Source organism: Benincasa hispida, chromosome 1, assembly GCF_009727055.1.
Source record: "Benincasa hispida cultivar B227 chromosome 1, ASM972705v1, whole genome shotgun sequence".
In the NCBI taxonomy this organism is placed as follows: Eukaryota; Viridiplantae; Streptophyta; class Magnoliopsida; order Cucurbitales; family Cucurbitaceae; genus Benincasa; species Benincasa hispida.
The window spans coordinates 89,034,069-89,057,682 of record NC_052349.1 but is presented as its reverse complement, the minus strand read 5'-3'; the positions used below and the strand labels follow the sequence as shown (position 1 = coordinate 89,057,682).

General features: G+C 32.8%; 1 protein-coding gene across 2 annotated transcripts; it reads right to left on the bottom strand.

The window, feature by feature from the left end:
- Positions 1-11,968: 11,968 nt before the first annotated feature.
- Positions 11,969-15,499, bottom strand: LOC120069702 (SNF1-related protein kinase regulatory subunit gamma-like PV42a). 2 transcript variants are annotated; one of them, XM_039021499.1, is made up of 4 exons: positions 15,014-15,499; positions 13,452-13,812; positions 12,293-12,418; positions 11,969-12,190 (listed from the first exon to the last, which is right to left on the bottom strand). In XM_039021499.1, the coding sequence occupies exons 1-4, from the start codon at positions 15,439-15,441 to the stop codon at positions 11,978-11,980; spliced, it is 1,128 nt and encodes a 375-aa protein (XP_038877427.1). In that variant the 5' UTR covers positions 15,442-15,499; the 3' UTR covers positions 11,969-11,977. The 2 variants fall into 2 exon arrangements, with proteins under 2 accessions (XP_038877427.1, XP_038877421.1); XM_039021493.1 differs by having other exon boundaries at positions 11,969-12,321; positions 13,448-13,812; positions 15,014-15,453.
- Between the last annotated feature and the right edge of the window lie 8,115 nt (positions 15,500-23,614).

Genomic DNA, 23,614 nt, shown 5'->3' with positions numbered 1-23,614 from the left:
GTCTCTCATGCATCTCAAGTCATTGTTTTTACCACATTAAGTCTTGCATACTTAGAATCGTATTATCTGGTTTGTATTTCTATTGTCATTCTGAAAGGCCCACTTTTAACTTAGGAGTAACCATATTTTTTTTAGAGCAAAATTAGAAAAATTGGATAAAAAGGGCCAAGTGTGAAAGAAAACAAAAAGAGGAAAAATAGTTGCTTGAAAAAAAAAAAAGAAAAAAATGAGGCAATTGTTTGTCTGCAAAAAAATTTTAAAAAAAAAGTGTGTGTATGTGTGAATGGATAGAAGTGAAAAAAGCTACCTCCGCCATGTCAAGTTAGGACCCCGCAAGAAAAGAGTAGATAAGTACCCACCGGTTGAGTGTGAAAGTTAGCTCTCTAGGTAAAAGAAATGCCTTCTATGTTTTGTGTGCATAAGTTTAGGCACCTTTGTCTTAGTGCTGCTCTTTTTTTGAAAGTTTGGCATGTCCAAAGTCAATAATCGAGCAAGAGTAGGAGGAAAATGAATTAAGAACCTTATAAAACCTGTTTGGCTCATGCAAGCTTACCTAGCAAAGCTCTAGGCTCACTCATGCATGAATAGCTTTAGAATCAATTTTAAAAATATGCTTCATTGATTGATTCTAATCGAATTTCATTGTTGATTGTAAATTTCATCATATTTGACTGTTGAGACTAGATTAACAACTTTAGAAATTTAAGCAAGCATGCTTTTTGTGAGAGTGAATATATGGCATAAATTTGTTTCTACCTTGCTCGGACGAGCAAGAATTAAGTCAAGGTTGTTTGATAACTCTAAAAAAGAGTTATAATTCCTAGCTAAATTTATGCTACTAAATTGATTTTTAATGTTTAATTATCCTATTTTGTAGGTAAATTCATCTCAAGAAGCAAAGAAACCCTTTGGAAGAAAAACGAGCCAAAAAAGGAGCTAATTTGGAGGTTGGATGCTCCAAATAAGAGAAAGACCCAAAATTACAATTCTCCCATCGATTAAACAGGTCACTCTCACCCATACAAATCAAAGGTTTTTCCTAATTGACAGGAGTCTACAACTCACTCAGGATTAAGGTCAAGTTGCCTATGGTTATCCTAGTGAAAAGTTAGTTTGTTCAAGCAATGGTGTTATACTAAGAAACCAATCATTTTGTGGTTCGATCTTATATAAACTCTTTATATAAGATAATCCCCACTCACATGTCTCCACATGAACAATATGAATCATATCATTTGTAACACCTACAAGTCATGTAACAATTACAAATTGGGTCGTATTAGCAGTGTCACCAGGATAAGACTCCCAATCTTAACCATATACTGCATACCTTTTAGTTCATCACTTAAATAAGATCCACTCTTATATCTACCACAAACTGCTCAAGTTTCATAAAACAACATTGGATCTTAGTTTATTAGATTAAGCTAATGCTATCTAAAAGTCAACTAAAATACTTCTTATTTTATTAAATAAATAGTTTGTATTTATAAAATTACAAACTACAAGGTGAACGAGATTTAGGACACTAAGTCCAACATATAGTTCATTAAAAACATAACCCTACCAATAATTTTTTCATATTCAAAGTGAGGAATTTTTTCACCCTTATTCTTCTTAAGACTGGTACTAGGATCATAGGGTGTTCTTATAGGTATATCATCAAAACAATCAAAACTTTTTAGCAATTTTTCAATATGATGTGATTGACATAAAAAGAAATCGGTTTCAGTTTTCCTTATTTTAACACCATATATCACATCAGCCTCATCTAAATCTTTCATTTCAAATTGTGAGGATATAAATAACCTAGTATCATTAATTAAATCTAGTTTGTACCAAAGATCATTATATCATCAACATATAAATAGATAATCACACAATCGGCTCCTAACAACTTTGAGTAAACATTTGTGTTAGAACAGTTTACTTTAAAGTCATTGTTTATTAAATTGTTCTTAAATTTTTCATATCACTGTTTAGGAGCTTGCTTTAGATTGTAAAGAGATTTTGTGAGTTTGTATGCCTTGTCTTCTTGATTAGATACAATAAAACCTTTAGGTTGTGTCATATATACTTCATCTTCCAAGTCCCCATTGAGGAATATTGTCTTTATATCCATCTGATGTATTAGAAGGCCACATATTGTCGTAAAAGCTATTGTTACTTTAATATTGGCCATTTTGGTTAATAATTTATGCCTTTCTTTTACGTATATCTCACAACCACTAGTCTAGCTTTAAACTTGTCTATTGAACCATCTGGTCTCATTTTCTTTTTAAAGATTCATTTACACCTATTTGGACTATTTCTTTTAGGTATTTCTACAAATCCCATGTTTGATTGCTTCTAATTCACTTTTGATTGCTTGTTTCTAAAAACTTGAATCTGCAAAGCTCAAAGCCTCTGGATAGGTTTTTGGATCATCTATGAAGTACATGCAAGTAAATTGATTGTCTATTTTATCGAGATTTTTAACTAGGAAGGTAGTTAAAAAATCAGGTCCGAAATTCTTATTAACTCTCTGTCTTTTACTTCTTTGAGTTTCGAATTATGTGTGCTACTAGAAGTATGAAAAGAGTATTCATACATTTGATTGTTGCTTGAAGTACTAGAAATTTGATTATGAAGTGGATTATTGTTGTATTGAATGTTGATAGAGAATACTGTGCTCTATTTCCTACTGAAAAAGCAATAGGATGAGTCCCCACTCGAAATACGAATATTAAATAGAGAGCACTGATAAGCACTGTAACAACAAAAATATTAACAACAAGTAAACAAGCAAATGCATACAGAAGTTGTTAACTCAGTTCGATGATAATCCACCTACGTCTAGAGGCAGTGTGCCCAAGAAAGATAATGCACTAATATTAAAGAGTTAAGCAATTTACAATGTAGTACTTATTTGTAATACATGTTCACTATAGTGACTCACGTAGAGCTCAAGTCACTAACCACCTAGACTCTCCCTAGATGTGAAACTTCCTCTCAAGTGTACTTAGGCTCCCCCTAAGTTTGATAATACTAGTGTTAAGACACTTCCCCTTCCGATAGTGTGTGAGACTTCTCTAACTGAGATATCTTCCCCTTAGTCAACAAACTCCCTTCACTGATGAATCTTAGGATCCCTCTAAGGTGGAGAACTCCTTCTCCAAAGCTAAGTTTTAAGCTCCCCCTAAGATTGAGAATCCCTTATTTAGCAGCAATGACTTTGGCTCCCCCTAAGACCGTGATTTACTTCAAAGTGTTGCACTTCAACAGATGAAGAACTTGCACAGCAAAATAGTAAGCAGCGAGCAAGAAAACAATGTAGAACAATTCGACCATTGAACAGAAATCGTCTTATTCAATAAAATAAAGTACGACTGACCTAACTGGACAACATAATTCTCTTTACATAATTTAATCCATGAAAGGAAACAAATCCCCATTTGGAATAGGAAGGTTGCACTTCAACAAAGAAAAATATTGGATGAAATATTACAATCAGATATTTTCATATAAGGAAAATATTCTGCAGGAAGATACTCTGTTGTCATAAATAGATGTTAAGACTTTATTTGAGGCATCTACAGAAACCACTACCTTAGAAAAATATAAATCCAACTAAACAAATCTCCAACAAATTCTTCCTTTGGCTTATATTTTTATTTTATAGGTAGGACAAAAGTAAACAACCATTTATCAACAAAATAAAGATGTCTAAAATAAAAGATGTCTGAAAGAAAGATTTGACAAAAAGAATAATATCACTAGTAACAACACAAAACAAGACCAAACATCAATGACTTCCAGAACAAACCAAACCATAAACCAAGCAACGAACAGATTTAATAGAGTATTAAATAGCAGATCCAGAGGCAGAACCAAACACAAAAAATCACCTCCACACACTCTTCTTTTGTACAAAGTAAAAAAAAAGAAAAGAAGTCAACTTCTCAGTTTATAAGAAGAAGCTCCACCATCCTAGGGCAAGACAATCTGCATAATCTGTAGAACCCCATCAGCCTCATTTTTTCTCTCCTGGAGTCTGTGTACAAAGGACTCAAGATCACAAGATTCATTTGATAGCAGATGAAGGATACAAATAACAGAAAAAAAAAAAAAAAAAAGGCTCAATTAAAGGTTGCTTGGACCATGAAGATGATAAGTTGTGGTGGTAATATCCAAGTCAAGAACATGATGTCCTTGCATAAGTTTTTGGTTGATGAAGAAGAGACATGGAGAGGGCCTAACAGGTTCTGTAGAGGAGAGAAGGTCAGGCTTCTGGGAAAGCAAAATACCAAAGATAAGACGAGAAAAAAAATAAGAAATTTAAGAGTTGTGGACCTAATATGCCTTTTAATTTGGTTCAAGCACAAACACACCATAATTGAACTGTGCTTGAGTCCCTATATGATACAACAAGGTTGTAAAAGCAATGGATAAGCTCGATTGTGAAAAGAGGGGCACCAATTATAAATGCCAATCTTGTGCAAAATGGCATATTTAACACTAAAAAAAACTATAAACAATTGACCCCTTCGTGACCATATCGAATGGGCTCCTCCAATCAGTTCAAACACTAAATCTCTAAAGGAATGAAATTGTTCTCTCACATTCGTAGGCACATTGCGATGCAAAAGTTGATTGATCAAAGCAGCAGAGAAAACAAATGGATGGCATCTAATATACACCCTCTGGTAATTTGTGCTAGTTGAATCCAAAAAAATCAGAAGGAAGATTCACAATAAACTCACGGACAAGTTGTGGATAGTAGGGTCTTAAGCCCAAAACAATCCGTTCAAGTCCAACAACATGAATCATCTCCATAAGCTCAACACACTCTTAAGAATGGACAGATAATTCTTGTTCATCCGCTATTTTAAGATTAACAACATACTTCCACAAGCTGGCACCCTCCTCAAAGTGGAAGCAAATTCCATTTAAAGGCACAAAAGGACCGTTGAAAGTAATTGGTTATTTTCTTTTGGCCTGAGTAGAGGCCCTAGTGACACGAGTAGAACCAGTATCATTATTGTCTAAGCTGCTCATGAATCCCCAGTTTGAAGCTTCCTTAAAAGCATTCTTCTCAGCTTCATTTTCAAATTTCTAGAGGAGGCATTAACATCAACATCAACAACATCAAAGACACCAGCATCAACAACAGTTTTCTTTTATCGAAGCTTTGAAATAGTAATATTGTCTTCATCGTCTTTTTCATCAAAATGAGTAGAGAAAGGAGAATTCTCATGTCTTTGATCACTGGACTAAGAGGAAACATCAAAAAAAGCAGTATTTTTCATATTCTAAGAAGTCTCTATAGTCAACAAATTATCAATCACAAGTCTTTGATTCAGTAAAGAGGAAGACTTAGCCAGAGTCTTGACATTCTCTTCAATAGTTTAAGCCTCTTCACTAAGCCTAGTACTAGCCACAACCAGAATCCCAGGAGCATTTAAAAAATCAATAGCATCAAGCATAGAGGAAGTAGAAACAATATTTTCAACAACAAACTTTAAAACATTTTCTTTAGAGACATTCACACTTTCAGTTTCTTCTAACTCAACAGCAGCCTCAACAATAGTCTCAATAGATATAGACAATTTATCAATCTCAAAACTTCCTGGAATAGCATCATTTTCTCCTAAAACAATATCATAAGCATGAATAGTAGAATCAATAGTGCTAAAACTAGATGCAATATTTTTTATCAGTAACTAATCTACTCTTGGAAACCCTAGCTTCTACTTGCACATTAATAGGCGGTTCGAAAATCTCATTAGGGTTTCTAACTAAGGCTATAAATTCATACATATGATCAGAAGAATCACTTGAAGTAGATTTTTCAATATTTTAATGGATTTCTATTGCAGGTCCAATCAAACCAGACAATTCTAAGACAGAAGTGCTTACCTTTTCTTTTCCTTTTGTTTTGTTAACCAATCTTGCCCCAGAATGTGTCTGTTTCATCGAGGGAGGAAGAACTCTGATTTCATTTGTTGAGTGGGGAGTCCATGCACATAAACTCCATGTTTGTTGACTGAAGCAGGAGGAATATCCTTAGAAACATGCAACTTTCATTTGGCCTTCTCTTTATATCTCACCATTTTTCTGTCAGAAGTTTGAGTTCTTTAACGAGTACTCACCATTAAAGGAGACTTAGTATGACAAGAAAACACACAAATTTTGTAAAGAGAGGTTGAAAGAAGAACAAACCCACAACACAGTAAGGAAGTTTGTTACAATTAAACTGCCAACAGTTCAAATTCAGAAAACAATTTAAAAATAAAATATAGTTAGACTTCCTTGAACTTCCAACAACCGGAATTATGGAAGTTATTTGTATGAATAACTTCAAAGGCTTGCACACTTGATGGGTCGAGATTCTCAATTGAACAACACATCAATTTAATTGCCATGCCTTCAAGACACAAAGACCAAAAGCTGCCCTCAAGGCCTCAAATCAATCAGCATCTAAAGCCCTGGTAAAGATATCTGCTAATTGATTTTTAATGTTGACATGCTCTAATATAATATGCTTACTTTCTACAGGGTCACGAATAAAGTGGTGCCTGATGTCAATATGTTTAACATGACTGTGTTGAATTGGATTTTTTTATATATTAATCGCACTTATGTTGTCACAATAAGAGTCATGACATCTTATGGAACATCATACTCTAGCGACATTTGCTTCATCCAAATCAATTGAGTATAGCTATTCCCAGAAACAATGTGTTCAACTTCAGTCGTTGACAAGGAAACACAGTTTTGTTTCTTGCTGAACCACGAAATCAAGTTGTTGCCCAAGAGAAACAACCTCCAAAAGTACTTTTTCTGTCCTCTGAGTTGCCTGCTAAATCAACATCATAGTAGCCAACTAATGAGCTACTTGTATCAAATGTATATAGTAAACCATATTCGCTTGTGCCATTTATGTATTTGATTATCCTTTTTGCACTAAGCAAATGACTGGTTTCGTGACATATGGCACACACCTACAGCAAAAGCAATGTCTAGTCTTTTGGCTGTTAAATAGAGCAAGCACTTAATGATGCTCCTGTATAGACTCTCATCAACTTGAGTCTTTTGATATTTTCACATGAGTTGGAGCAGGAGTGCTTTTAACATTGGGATTTTCAAGGCCAAATTTCTTAACTAAATTCTTGGCATATTTGCTTTGAGACAACTTTGTTATGTCTTGAGCTTTCTCAATGGCAGTGACTTTCATGTCAAATCTCTTAGGTAGAGACTTAAGCACCTTCCAAACAAGTTTTTCTTTTGAAATTTTCTCTCCAAGAGCGAACGACTCCTTTGCAATGTCTAACAAATGAACATTGAATTCAGTGGTAGATTATTCATCGTGCATTCTAAGGTTCTCAAACTTCGATGTCAAAAGCTGAAGCATTAACATCTTTACTTTAGAAGTTTCTTCATTAGCAACGGATAAGATATCATATGCCTCCTTAGCCGAGATACAAGTATTAATTAGTCTGAATATGTTGAGATTTACACCATTGAATATGGCATGCATAACACATGAATTTCCCAAAGAAGCTTCATCTTCTTCTCCAGACCATTGAGATTCTAGCTTTAAAATTTCCTTTCCATCATCTATTATAATGGCAGGATGAGACCACCCAGATATAATAGCCTTCCAAGTTTTACTATTAGTTGACTTTGAAAAGGTAGTCATTTGAGCTTTCCGGTAAGAATATTTTGTTCCATCCAGAATAGGAGGATGAGTGGTAGAGCCACCTTCTTTGATCCCATCCATGATCGAAGCACCTGAGGTAAAGGTGATCCACTTTGATACCAATTGAAAAAGCAATAGGATGAGTCCTCATTCAAAAAATGAATGTTCAACAGAAAGCGCTGACAAACATTGTAACAACAAAAATACTAACAGCAAGTAAACAAGCAAAGGCACACAGAAGTTGGTAACCCAATTTGGTGATAATCCACCTATGTCTAGGGTGTAGTGTGCACAGGAAAGATAATCCACTAATATTAAAGAGTTAAGCAGTTTACAACATAGTACTTATCTGTAATACTCTATCAATATAGTGACTCATGTAAAGCTCAACTCACTAACCACCTAAGCTCCCACTAGAGATGAAACACCCTCTAAATGTATTTAGGCTCTCTCTATATTTGATAATATTAGTGTTAGACACTTCGGCTTTCGACAGTGTGTGAGATTTCTCTTACTGAGATATATCCCCTTAGTCAGTGAACTCCCTTCACTGATAAATTTTAGAATGTCCCTAAGATGGATAAATCCTTCTCCACAGTTGAGTCTTAAGCTCCCCCTAAGACTAAGAATTCCTTTTTGGTAGCAATGACTTAGGTTCCTCCTAAGACTGTGATTTACTTCGAAGTGTTGCACTTCAGCGGATGAAAAACTTGCACATCAAAATAGTGAGCAACGAGCAAGGACAAAATGTAGAACAATTCGATCGTGGAACAGAAATCGTCTTGCTCAATAAAACAAAATATGAATGACCTAAATGGGCATCATAATTCTCTTTAAATATTAAATCCAAGAAAGGAAACAAATCCTCATTTAGAATAGAAAGGTCGCACTTCAATAAAGGAAAAAATCGGAAAAAATATTATAGCCAAATATTTTCAGATAAGCAAAATATTCTGCAGGAAGATAATATGTTGTCACAAACAGATGTTAAGACTTTGTTTGAGACATCTACAAAAACTACTACCTTAGAAAAATATAAAGTCAACTAAAAAAATTTTCAACACCTTCACATTTTCCTAAATTAAGCCCAAGTATAAACTTAATGAAGGTGTCTTAGTGAGAACCAAGGTCAAACACAGGAACTTGTAACTGAAAGTAGATGTTGAACTTTATAGATGAAATGGACATAGGAAAAGGTTAATCAAATAAATTATGAGTGTTTTATGTGAAGAAAATAAAGAAAAGAAATAAAGGTGATGTGTTGACTATGAAAGTGAGTGTTGATCCAGTGACAATGTGAATGATTTGAATTAATGAAGGATATGCAACAACGAAACAACTTGCGTGGAGTGATAGAAAACCAGTTTATAAAGTAGAGTTGAAAAGGTCCACTAATATTCATCTAAGAAATGCACAAGTATCTGTTCATGTCTCTAATGTATTAAAATTCAGTATCTCTCGGTGTTTTAGCCACATAACCTTATCTCTAAGATGTATGCTCAAGTTCAGTATGGACAAAAGGTTAACTTTATCTCTAAAGACACTTCTTCCCTTGTTTAATGAGTTCCACAGCTACTTACTCTCGAGAGAGTTAGCCATTTCTACTTAAATCGATTGATCAGATAAATTCAAGCAATAGATTAAATACATATCAAACAAGATGAACTTCAACTTATACAAAACTTATGAGAATGTTAGTTTATTCTTCCCAACCCATTAAAAATTTAGCAGCTCATGGTATAGAGAGGTGAATATATGGATGGATAAGAAAGGTTTGAATTCATAGTTTTATATTTAAAATAAAGAATCTCTCAATCTCAGTATCTCAATACAAACTCTAAGTAGCAACAAAATAAATGTTCAGAGATAGAAATGGCATGTTGCCAATCTCTTGGTCCCTTTGGCTTTGGTGGTTAGTTGTTTCAATGTTGCTGGCGATGGAAGTTGATGGAACTCTTCCTCTAATTAGAGATGAAAACTGAACTCTCACTCCGAATTCCTCAAAGATAAGATTGAGAGGTTAAAGACAATGGAGGAGGGAATTAGATAGAGCTTCGGCCATTCTCTTGTTGAGAGTCATAAATTTTTATCCGTGTGGAATTTGGTCTATTTATAGGCGTCAAAAGGAAGTTCCTCAGCTTCTTTCCAATAATTATCTGACACCTTTTCATTTAATTTCATGTCCTGCTACGCCGACTTCATCACGTCACAAGTTCATTGCTTCTGACGCATCTGTCTCAAATCAGCTCATGACTTTGGTGATTGGACATACGTCCATCCCTTGTGTTTGTCATTTTTCCTTTCTTCATGATTCCCTACAACGCATGGTTCTTCTTTGCATGCAAGATTAAGTTGATATGATACTTTTGCGTCCAATAGCTGCAACGTTTCCTTTGACATTTCTGCTTCTTTTGTATTAAAATATTGCGTTTAAAGATATTAAACTTAAATATTTCAGGATTAATAAATTTTGTAAGTACCAAATGCGAGTTTGACCTTTTTACATGATTTATTTCTTAAGTTAATGCATTTTCTCTTGAATTTCCTTGATTATTCTAAATAGGAAGTCACAATAACTTGTACTTCTACAAGTTATCACACCCCCAAATTTAGAATAATGCTTGTCCTCAAACATTACTTAGAGTTATCGGCATAGAACTCAACTTCCTTAATGCGTTAACACAACCTCTCATCATACTTCCAAGTTCAAGACACATAGATTAGCAACTAGTTTCAAAGTTTTATTCACTCGTTTAAGGAATATTTCTTAAATTTAATGCAACAAGCTTATTCTCAAAACACCTTTATTCATTTCCATATATTTTTGTTTCTAAAAAATTCTCTTTACTCACTTTTATAACCATTTATTTATAAATTTATTTATAAATAGTTGTGCGTTGATTTAGATTTACCTACTTTCATTTGGACTTGCCTGCATAGGTATCATACAAATCATACAAATCATCCAACTTACCTACTTTCATTTGGACTTGACTTCGAGTGAATTTCCTTCACAACTTTAACTCTTGCCTTGACTAGACTTTTCTTTTTGACCTAGACATTGGGGTTGCATAATTTATTTATTTTCATTTTTTTCATCGATCTTAATGATCCACCTTTGTTTTAGTTCATCCGTATGAATCTCATGTAAATCATCCAACTACGAGTAGGTATCATTCTCAATTAAACTCTTAACAGATTTTCCTTATAATGACAAGAAAATTGTTTTACTATTTTTATCATTATTATTATTTTGATTGAAATATGTGTATAGCTCAAACTTCTCCCACATTAAGAGCAGCAAGATTATTATTACTTAAAACGAGTTACAAAAGTGTCTTAGAAAAATTTTGTAAAACAGGTTTGAAATGAACCTTACATACATGATCAATTCAAGAAATGTTTTGAAAACAAAGTTCCCCCAAACTTATTCACTAACGCATATCTAATGAATCCTAAGAGTTTTGAAGCATAAGTTTCTACCATTGAGATCAGAATGTAAAAGCATAGAATAAGGAGTAGCACTGAAAGCTTGTAAATAATGACAAAAAACAAACACAGAAAAATCAAATTTTGGATCCAACTTGGAATCCATCCGACATTACTCGAAGAAGATCAACGGCTTCTAGACCATAATGATAATGAATGACTCCAATTTGAACAGATCTGGAAACACCTTTCCAAACTTGATCACCATTGAGAAAAAAAAATGTATTGTTTATCGTCTATCCAAATGTAAAACTTGAACGGACAAATGGACAGGGGCAGCTATAGAGAGAGATTCTTGACCACCATTCTAACCACTTTTGCAACTTCCTTGGAGAGTTCTCATATTTGTACCTTCTTCCCAAACCCATGGCCCATGGACCCGAATAATTATGGGTCACTCCAACAATATTAAACATTAACTTAATTTTGAGTGGTAAAAATGCATTTCAAAATGATTTCAAATATGATAACAATCATTTTAACCTGTACTTTAACCTTATACATTCTTTTGAAATCTTGCTCATTGAATGAATCATAAAAATTTTAAATCATTTCTCATATTACATTTATTGAATCCGAAAGAGGTGAGTGAACAATAATACAAAAATACCTTGCGCCCCCAAGTCGAACAGATCTGCACAACAAAATCCCCACAACATAGTTTGCAAAAAGAAAACAAATAACAGTTTCCCCCACAAAAAACCATACAACCTTAATGAAAACAAATATGAACAGAACATACATGTGCAAAAACAAGGAACTAGACATATACATATATATTATGATAATAGAGGGGGAAGAAGGTTATTAGCTTTCGAGTTGAGAAAGAAGTGAAAGCCTTATCACTCTAATCATATCTGAGAGGGAGACTAGGCCAAGAAGCAAACCATGTTCATCAGTTACCCAAATTCTGTGCACATGGTTTGACACTACCTTCTCCATTACTTCCTCCAATGAACTTTCTGGCCGGCACGTGACCAGCTCTCTCACAGCCACCGCTGTCCCCTCAAACAGTGGACTCTTTCGGACCGTTTCAGTGAAGTCTAGCGCTGTCTCGAGTAGCCACGACTGCAGCGTCGCGAGCTGGCACCCCCTTAGATCTGTCGCTGAAAATGTCCCTACTAGTTTCTTTCCTCTTGTTTCAGTGAAGTCTAGCGCTGTCTCGTGTAGCCACAACTGCAGCGTCGCGAGCTGGCACCCCCTTAGATCTGTCGCTGAAAATGTCCCTACTAGTTTCTTTCCTCTTCCCTGAGAGAACTCGAGCGGTCACGTGCATTAATGTTTCTATTTCTAGTTTCATGTTTTCAATAAATTCTAGATCTTTTTTCCTTTCTACTCATTTTTTCAAGTTTTTCAAGAATGTCATAAAAGGATAAAAAAAAAAAAAAAAAAAAAAAAAAAATTCATTTTTACATGTGAAATGCCAAGAAAAATTTACCTATAAGATAATAATTTTGGATGTTCATTTTTTTAAAAAATCAATCTTAAATTAAAAATTATTAAAAAGAGACTTATCAAAAGAATATATCAAATAGTAATTAAGAGCATGTTGAAAATCTCATCTCACATTAAAAAGATAATATATATATATATATATATATATATATCTCTCACAATTTAGAAAGATGGAGAAATAGGAAAGATATTTCAAAATTTTATAAAGTAAAGGATGAGATGCACTCTTGATCCCGAAGTTTGAGATTAATATCTAATAATTTGTCCTTTAAATTTCATATTGAACACTTTAGCTTCCGCCGTTTAAGAAAATACTATGTTGAGTTGATAATTTTAAATGAAGTGGTCATTTATTATTTTCTATATTAAGTGGGTTTTCTTTTCTTCACTTTCTTTTTCTCTCTCCCTTCTCCTTTCTTTCTCCCCTTCATGGAAACCACATGAAATTGTCAACCTGCCATCTCATTTCAAAATTATCCGCTCAACACATCATGTAACTTTTCCATTAGTCAACTAACGGTCAAATTAACCTAGAGACTATTCAGAAACATTATACAAACCTCCGTCACCTAAAGTATTCATTTTGAAACTTCACGAATCAAATAGATACTAACCTCAACTATAACTCCTTATTGCACTTAACTTGTCTGCTCTCTTGTAATTTGCCATATGTTTCTCACATACTTTGGCAATGAAAGTATATTTTTCTTAAAAAAAAGATGGAACCTTTGTTTATCTAATATGGTGTGTTTCTAAAACCCAAACAAGTATTCAGACAAAAAAGATATTAGGTTCCAACTCAAGAATGAAAAGAAATTTGACTTACGGTAAAAAGTTGTGCATGACTTTGTTGATCGCCGCCGAGCTGAGTACTTCCAACAATGGGAACTGCATTGAGAAAACTAGATTTCATGCACTTGATTGCTTCTATAACTTTAGTTTTATCTGTAATGGCCATAACATTCTCATTGATCATCCCTTCCATTTCCTTCACACTTAGCCTCAAAATCCCTTCAATTTCTGGCACTTTTTCTCTTAGGAACCTCAACACATCCATCTGGGTCAGCATCCTATAACTCGACGCTGATTCGACCAGCTCAACGCCTACGGCCTCCTCGACCTGCCCATCCACGGGAACCAGCGCTCGGTGGATCCCCTTGCTGAATATCTCCATACAATCTAATATGCTATGAGAGCAGATCAAGAATCAGTGTGTTATCCAATTACTACTCAACATTGTAAATTGTCTAGTAAATTTCTAATTGAAACATTATTTTAGTTTTAATGAATAGAGAAACTTGCATTTAAGCAAGATGTGAAAAATAGTAGTTCATAATTATTGATATTTTGATCATTAATCCCAATGGATTTTCAAAATTCCCAATTAGGTATGTTTAAAAAATGTTAAAAGAGATAAATAGATTTAAAATCTTATTTTTGTTTTTTGAAAATTAAGTGTGTTTTTCACAATCATTTCATTTCATTTCTTTCTAGTGTGATTCTTTCATGGTATGATTTTGATCTTTCTTAAGAAAAGAAATCGAATTAATAGCACATTCAAAAAAAAAAATCTATTAGTTTTCAAAATGTATAGCGTCATAGTAAAATATTAAACTTATTAATTTTCAAAAATAAAGAACTAAAAACTAAGGTCTATTTCATAACCCTTTGGAGTTTTTCTATTTCTAAAATTGTTCAAGTTTTCACATATCATCTTTAGGACAGTTTTTTTTTTTTTTTTTTTTTTTTGGAGTTCTTCTATTTCTAAAATTGTTTCGAAGTTTTCATATATTCTGTTTTCATCTAAATTCTTAGTCAAATTTTAAAAATAAAAATTAGATTTTAAAGATTATTTCTTTTAGTTCCCAAATATTTATTTATTTTTTAAAATTTGATTCAAAATTCAAAATATTGTTTATATAGTGAAAACTATACTAAAGAAATAGGGGGGAAAAAGGGGCTACATAAATTTCCTAAACGAAAAACTAACCATGAAATTGAAATTGTCATCCAACAAGCTTTAGTACAAAGTACACATATTTTGAAGCACATGTGAGTGAGGACAAACCTGAACTCGATAGTTTCATATTTGATCTCAATTGAGCTATGATGATTTATTCGAGTTGATCCAAATATGTTAACAAACGTGATCACAAGTCACAACCTAATAAAAATTTGTTTTCTTTTTAGAAAACCTATATTTAAAAATGTCAAAATACCAAATTAAAATATTATCCCAACAAAATTAAGAATGGTCATTTCATATAACATCTAGACATATAATTTGTGATAGCAATAAAAAAAAAAATTAAAAATAAGTGATTCGATCTCTCGTAATAAAAAAAAAAAAAATAGAATATATAAGAATTTACATCCATCCACACCTACCTGGTGTTGGGATTCAAAGTCCAGAGACTCAAACCTTCAACATTATGTCCAATAATGTTGGATACCGGAACCGCCATCTTTCGATCAATATCGAGCAGATCATGACCGCCGTCGTGATCGTGGTCCTGATCGTCGCCAGCAATATGAGCCAAGATATCAAGCATGGTGACCATCCCAATATAATGCTTTCTTAGGACCCCAGTCCGTTTATCAGACTCCATGATCATGGAACCGCCGGCGCCAATCCAATGGCCAGGTGGCGCCGCCACAGGGACCGCCACGACACGGTTGGCAACTAGAACGTTCATTGTTTGAGCAAGAGAGGCGGTGTACGGCACCTCCACCAGCCGCCTCTTCTCCCCCATCAGATCTTTCACCTTCTTCTCCACCACAGCCTCAGTCTCGGTTCTCTTCGCCGTCCGCTGCATTTTTCCGGCGGGTTTTTTCTATTGTTTTCTTTTTTTCTTTTTTTTTTCTTTTTTTTTATTTTTGTGGATTGTGATTTTAAGATTTGAGGAGTTTTTTCTTTTTTTTTTTTTTTGTAATGTGAATGAATGGGAAGAGAAAAGAGAGGGCTTTTAATTTCTTAGGTGTCGAGCTCTCGAGGGGATTTGTTTGCATGTGGGTGGTTTTGTTGACACGTAACAAAGCCTAGTATTAGTAATGAGATCACCTTTTTTTTTATACCGTTTAAAACTTGTGGATTTTTATACCATTTAAAACTTGTGGAGTTTGCGTAATTAGTATAATTCAAACGATGAACTTATATATATGCATTAATTTACACCTTTTCTTAGATGTCATTTAAAAAACAACGTCTGAGACTTATAAAATATACAATTAAAATTTAAATAGTTAGAAATGAATTAATTTAAACCATTTATTATCTTCTTTAAATATGTTAAAACGAGCATAACTCAAATAATATATAGATGTGTTCGTGATCAATACATGATTCGAGTCTCTCTATCCTTATTCTATTAAGAAAAAAGACATCATCTTTAAACATCGTCCATGTTGTTTAGAACTTAGGAACACAATAGAGATACGGATACCAATAAAATATAATATTAAAATAAATTAACAAAACAAAATATAAAATAAGAAACTTCTCTAAATTCTCCACTTTCTCCAATTTTCATAGACTTTGCCCAATGTGTGTGTCTTCCAAAATTCACCAAATGTCACTATTTATAACCAATTTGACAAGTAGGAGTGGATTACGTAAACACTAATAATATGTAATGTTGAGACATATGGACAACACTTTAGAAAATGAAGGTATAACACATGGTTAATTGACACTAAACATGAGCATCTAATGGACATCTATTATCATAATATTTATAATACTCTCTCTTACATGCTCATTATATATATTAAATATGCCTTGTTAACCTTACTAAAAAACCCAATGGAAAAAAAAAAATCCTAGTGAAGGGAAAATAGTACATATTTCATATAATTTATACTCATAAAAAGTATATTTACTCCCCCTCATGGAAACATCCATTGAGATCTCTAAGTCGCCGCATTCCAATGTTGTGCACCAGTTTTTCAAGGATTGCGATAAGTAACACCTTTGTAAATAAGTCTGCCATATTATCTTTCAAACAAATTTATTATACAGTGATGTCATCATTTTTTCAAGATTATGAGTGTAGAAAAGTTTTGATAAAGTATGTTTTGTTCTATCTTCTTTAATATAGCCTTCTTTGATTTGGGACATGCACGTTGTGTTGTCTTCATATAATATTGTTGGAAGATTTTTATTAAAAGAAAAACCACATGTTTCGCGAATGTGTTGAGTCATTGATCTTAATCGTATATATTCTTGACTAGCCTCATGAACTTCAAGAATTTCAGCATGATTTAAGGAAGTACTCGTTGTGGTCTGTTTCACTAACTACCATGATACAGCAATTCCTCCACATGTGAATAGATAACATGTTTGAGATCTAGCTTTGTGTAGATCAGATAAATATCCAGAATCATAACCAGCTAGATCCAAATCTTATTTATTTGAATAAAACAAGCTCATATCAGTCGTTCCTTGGAGATAATGGAATATATGCTTAATTCTGTTCCAATATCTTTTTGTTGGAAAAGAACTATATCTTGCTAATAAATTTACTGAAAATGCAATATCTGGTCTTGTTTTATTAGCAAGATACATAAGTGCACCAATTACACTAAGATATCATACTTCAAGACCAAGTTCTTTATTATCATCTCAAGGTTGAAATATATCTTTCTTCACATCTAGTGAACGAACTTCCATTAGTTTGTTCAATGGATGTGCTTTGTCCAAATAAAATCTTTTCAAAACTTTTCCAGTATACGTTGACTGATGAACAAATATCCTATCTGTTAAAAATTCAATTTGCAAACCTAGGTAAAACTTTTTTTTTCCAATATCTTTCATCTCAAATTCTTTCTTAAGATATTCTATTGCCTTTAAAAGCTCTTCAGCAATTATAATTAAGTCATCAACGTATACAGTTATAATAACAAATCCTGACTATGATTTTTTTTATAAAAACACATGGACATATTGGATTATTTTGATATCCTTCTTTCAACAAATATCCACTCAGGTGATTATACCACATTCATCTTGATTCTTCCATATTCATTTTGATTGTTTCAAATCTCTGTGACTTTATTGAATACAATTCCCGAGAATTTAATTTATATGTTTCAGGTACCTTAAATCCTTCTTAGATTTTCATATAAATATCATTATCAAGAGATCCATATAAATATGTTGTGACTACATCCATAAGATGCATGTCCAGATTTTCATATACAGTCAAACCAATTAAATACCTTAGTGTAATTACATCCACTACCAAAGAATATGTCTCCTCATAATCAATATGAAGTCTTTGTGAAAAACCTTGCAACTAGTCTTGCTTTATATCTTGTGACCTCATTATTTTCATTTCTTTTTCTCACAAATACCCATTTTTATCCCACAGATTTGACACCTTCTGGTGTTCGAACTGCTGGTCCAAAAATGTGACGTATTGCAAGTGAGTTTAGTTCTACCTCGATTACTTCTTTTCAACTGAAGCCAATCTTTTCTCTGACAACCTTCTTCAATAGATTTTTGTTCAGAATTCTCATTTTTAGATATAATACCAAGAGGAACATTATACGCAAAAATGTTGTCAATAACTATATGAGTTCAGTTCCATCTTTTTCTTGTTATGACATAGTTTATTGAAATCTCATTATTATCTTTATGTATTCCATCTTCCTTATTAGTCGTATCGTGAATTTCTTCATGGGTATTTACATCCTCAACAAGTCTTTTTAACTATTAATTTTTTTCTTTTTCAAGGATTTTTATCTTTGAAATTCACTGGCCTACCACGCTTCTGGCGTGTTCCAAACTCATTAGTGACAACTTGCTGTGTTGGGATATCAATTTTTTATGGAATATTTGTAGCTAGTATATGTGATTTAGTTACTTTCTTTGCATCTATAAATGTATCTGATAATTGATTTACTATATTTTGCAAATGAATTATCTTCTGAACTTCAAGTTCACATTGATCTGTATGGAGATCTAACTGAGACAATAACGATGCATTCCATGTAATTTCTTTTTCCAACTTCTCAATTTTTCCCCCTAATGTTGGAAAATTTGTCTCACTCAAATGACAATCAGCAAATCGTGCAGTAAATACATCATCACCCATCAAGGGTTCAAGATATTTGATAATTGATGGAGAAGTATATCCAATATATATTCCTAACCTCCTTTGAGGACTCATCTTGGTACGTTGTGGTGGAGCAATTGGAACATATACTGCACATCCAAAAATTCTCAAATGGAAAATATTTGACTCATGGTCATAAGCTAATTGTAACGGTGAGTATTTATGATAAGATAATGGCTTAATGCGTACAAGTGACGTTGCATGCAAAATAGGATGTCCCCATACAGATGTAGGAAGTTTAGCTCTCATTAGCAATGGTCTTTCAATTAACTGTGAACGCTTTATGAATGATTCTGTAAATCATTTTGTATGTGAATACGAGCTACAGGATGTTCAACACTTATCCCATTGATATACAATAATTATCAAAAACTTGGGATGTAAATTCACCAGCATTATCAAAACGAATGATTTTAATTGTATAATTAGAAAATTGTCCACTTAACTTAATTATTTGAGCAAGTAATATTGAAAAAATAAGATTTCGACTTGATAATAAACATACGTGTGATCATTTGTTGGATGCGTCTATTAATACCATAAAATATATAAATGGTCCACTTGGTGGGTTATTAAGTTCACATATATCACCATGAATTCGTTCTAGAAATTGCAGGTGATTTAGTCTCCACTTTGACTGGTGATGGTCTAATGATTAATTTGCCTTGAGAGCAAGTATCACACGATAATTCATTAGATTGATGAATCTTCTGGCTCTTCAGTGGGTGTCCATTTGAATTCTCAATAATTTTCCTCATCATTATAGACCCTGGATAACATAATTTGTCATACCAAATTGTAAATATGTCTGAATTTATGAACTTGAGATTCATTATTGTATATGTTGTAATTACTCGTATATGAGTATTATATAATCTGGAAGATAAAGCAAGCAACTCTTCCAGTATATGTTTTTCATATGAGATAGTAGATATGATATAAAGATACTCCATATTGTTCTTGTTGGATCGACACCTTCACGCAGCGGAAGAAATCAGGATCCATAAGCACTTTAATTCATTAATTTTGGTTGAAAAAAAATGCTAAAAATAGAGTATAATGGATTTCATGAACATACCTTGGCTGAACCAACAAAATCTCCATTTTCAGCTGCAAAATCCTCTGATTCCTTGTGTAGACCACCATAAGATCTTCTCTACTATCCTCTTGGTGCTCTAGATTGAGTTGTGGAACTCAAAATAAGCTGGAATCAAAGGGAATATGGAGAAAGCTCACTGAACCGAACCCATTGAAGAACACCTTCTTCATTCGAATTTTTCATTAAAAATTCAGTCGGTTCTCATGCTTTTCTTCACTCCAATCTCTTCAATATATTGTAGACTATCATGCAAAGAGATGTATTGCATGGGATGCAGCTCATGCTTGGAGTAAAGCAAAGAAGGAGGTGGTGGGTTCTTTGTAAGCTACTTGAAGATGAATTGAAAAACCAATTTTTTCAAGTTTTTGTGTAATTTTCAATTTCCAAAATCCATTTTGATTTTAAAAACATATTTTATTTCTAAAATAAAAATTTGTTAATTTTACAAATTAATTTCAAAAATTAATTTTCTAATAAAATTAATAAATAATTATTTAAATAATTTAAATAATTCTAATTAATTTAATATCTAATATTGGAAGGTATCCGCTGCTTTGGAGTGCTGAAGTGTGAAGAACGTCTTTCAATTTTTGTATGACACTCTTTCCCTTTGTTTATTATCTTGTTCATAACATGCCTGTTAATTAGAGTTTATTTTGCATACTGTATGTGTTAAGTGTATAATGTTTGTATTTTGGTCACAGTGTAGATCGAAGAGCGATTTCGAACGCACTCATGGAACTCTTAGATATGAGATTCAGCATACAAAATTTCAAATCAATAAATTGATTATAACCTCTATATTTATTTAAAATCAGCTTGAAACTGTTGTTATGGGGGAGAAATAAAATTATTGATGTGTATTTGAGTATGTTCAAAGAGATAAATTTTCTAACATTTTATGTCTTGAATAATACTCCTTTAGCAGTAATATTCGAGAGAAAGGTTTTTAAACAATATTATAGAACTTAATTAATCATGTCTTCTCATGTCCGACAACAATATTAACGAGTTATTAACTGATAGAAAAATCATCATGAATCTCGACCAAATCGGGATGACATCATCTCCTGAAGTGAATCTGCTTATGAATTTTAATAATAATCGTAGTCGAGGTCATGAACCATGAAAAAGGAAAAAATAATAATTATTTTTGTGATGGTCATAATATAATCATTCAAATTTCAAAAGAATCACCATAAAAACTATGATCACAAAAGAAAGCTTCACAAGATAATAAGTTAAAAAAGTGTTTGAAAATAAATGCTTCCAATGTGGAATGATTGGGCATTGGTCACGTACATATCGTACGTCAAAACACTTAGTTTTGATCTCTATCAAGCATTCCTGAAGGAAAAGAGAAAAAATGTGGAAGCCAAAATTTGCATACCAAGATAAGAATATTTGACCCATCCCATATGACAATTTTGGATGTGGCTGACTTCTTCGAATCTCATGAAGAGAAAATCTACAAAATTGATGGAACACATCAAGTATTTCCTTTGACTTTGAAAATAGATGGGCTTAATGTTGTTTTTTTATTCATCTTCATGTTTTTCTTCCTCTTAGTAGATGTTAACCTTTGTATACTTAAAATGTTGTTTCTTATTGTATTATATATATTTCTTGTATATAATGGAAAAGGCTCCTGGAGTCATCCAATATGTTGGTTTGAGAAAATTATGACGTAACATACATAGAGTACTAGAAAAGATCTATTTGTATTGGATTGTCTAGAACAGATAAATACTTTTTAAGAATCCTTATTATCAAATTATACCTATTTACTCTAAAATAGTAGTCAAATATTTTTGAGTTCATATCAAATAGTTTTTTTCTTCACTGGATAAACTTGACAATGCGTGAGAGGATCGACCATGCCAAAAAATGTGTACGAAATATTAAATAATCAAAAGAGTATATTTTTGTAACTACATTTTGATTGGTTGAGAAACTCCTTTAATATATGAGGTTTCTGAATACCTCACTAAGCAGGAGAGAAAATTGTAGCTAGGTTTGACTAATGCATTGTTTCTTTCTTCAAAAGAAATAAATGAATTAACGATAATAATATTTAATACTAACTCTTTAGAGAGTATTTTAATAACAGATTATTCCATGTCTCAGAGAGTATATATGGTTTATACATACTATATTGAAGATTTTGTATACATGTGAGAGATAAGAATTTAACTGTTTGGGTTAGTCCTTTAAAATCTCTAGATTTTAAAAACTCTATTCGAGATTTATGTAATACGCTTTGAGTAGCCTTTATATGTATTCTGAAATATCAAACTGAATGGTCGCATCTTCATATTGTGTTGATTTAGTATTAATTAATATCTTTATGACAGAAAATATTGATATAGAGATACCATAATTAATATCCTTGAGGCAAGAGTCTCATGTGACAATATTTGTGATGGAGTAAACATATGAAACAATATATAAAATGATTTGTGAGACATAACTATAAAACAAGCGTGGATCAGTGTTCGAAGTGTGAAACATAGTTTGTCATAATAATACATGAGGCTGATGACAGGTTATATATCGATGGATATTAATGGTTATGATTATTACCTTATTCTGGTAACAACTATTGGATTACGCACCCTCTGACCTCTACATTTTTTATTGTTTGTGCGAGACAAAATTTAGTATTAGAGTTCTGGTCACCCAATACATTTTACAACACTCAAGGAGTGATCACTCATAATTATTACGTTTCATCCGGTAAAGTTTTAGACGGAGAAATAGTTTATGAGGTGGTTGGAGGTGTGACCATTTTGAAAATATAGTGCAGAAATACGTGTAGTATATCTGTGTATCTATGAAAGAGAATTTCCTATGAATGACCTTTTTAAACTACATGAATATGAGTCGAGCGTCGTCACTTCTATTGTTCTGATATACAGATTTGTTCCCTAACATGTTATAAAGAACATCGGAGTTTATTTTATAAATCAGGGCGTTTGGTCGTTAGAGGGATTTTGAGATCTCTTTAACATACACTTGAGTCTTGACCAATTATGATAACTATGCACCAAACTTAAGTTTTTTCATATGCGATTTAATACTTGGTGTGACCCTTGTAAAGAATTTTTGTCTATTAGGAAAGGATATATAGGGAGCTGACAAAAACGGCGCCGGTCTCAATTGACTACCGGCTTTGGGGTGCGGATAATAGCTAGGGTATAGGGTGCGGGTAATTCACTCTACCTGCTTAGGATAGTAGAGAGGTTGTTCTTTAAGTGCTGATTACTGGGGCTTGAATAAGGATGCGCTGCCCTCAATGCATTCAATGAGAGGGACTCTCGGTTTTTCGAGTGATTAGATCACAAAACAAATTGTTCATTATAGGGAATCAGTAGGGACTTAAGGAATAAGAGGTATTCGGGGGTAAAATAGATATTTTGAACTCAACCGTTATTATCGAACAACCTGTGAAGGGTTAACTTACTAATCATGGTTATATCGAGTGGACATAATATATCTACAATGAGGGGAGTTTAACTATGGACTTTAGTGGAGTGACCATTAGTTAACGAATGAGGGTTAGATCGGTCTAATGAGTTTAGCTGATTAATCTCGGATCGGTTGGAGCCCGTGATCTGTAGGTCCATGAGGTCCCCTACTAGCTTCAGAATGGATTAGCTTTAGAAGTGTGATAAAGTTAATTTGAAATGTTCAAATTAGAATCAAATAGAATTGGAGAAAATATATTAATATGATTTAATATATGAAGATGAATTTGTGTTAAAATTAATTTAA

Coding starts and splice junctions, on each gene's coding strand:
- LOC120069702 (XM_039021493.1), bottom strand. CDS start 15,441: ATGCAGCGGACGGCGAAGAGAACCGAGACTGAGGCTGTGGTGGAGAAG. Junction 13,813..15,013: donor ACTTTGAATCCCAACACCAG/GTAGGTGTGGAT, acceptor CTGCTCTCATAG/CATATTAGATTGTATGGAGA. Junction 12,322..13,447: donor TGCACAACTTTTTACCGTAA/GTCAAATTTCTT, acceptor AGACAGCGCTAG/ACTTCACTGAAACAAGAGGA.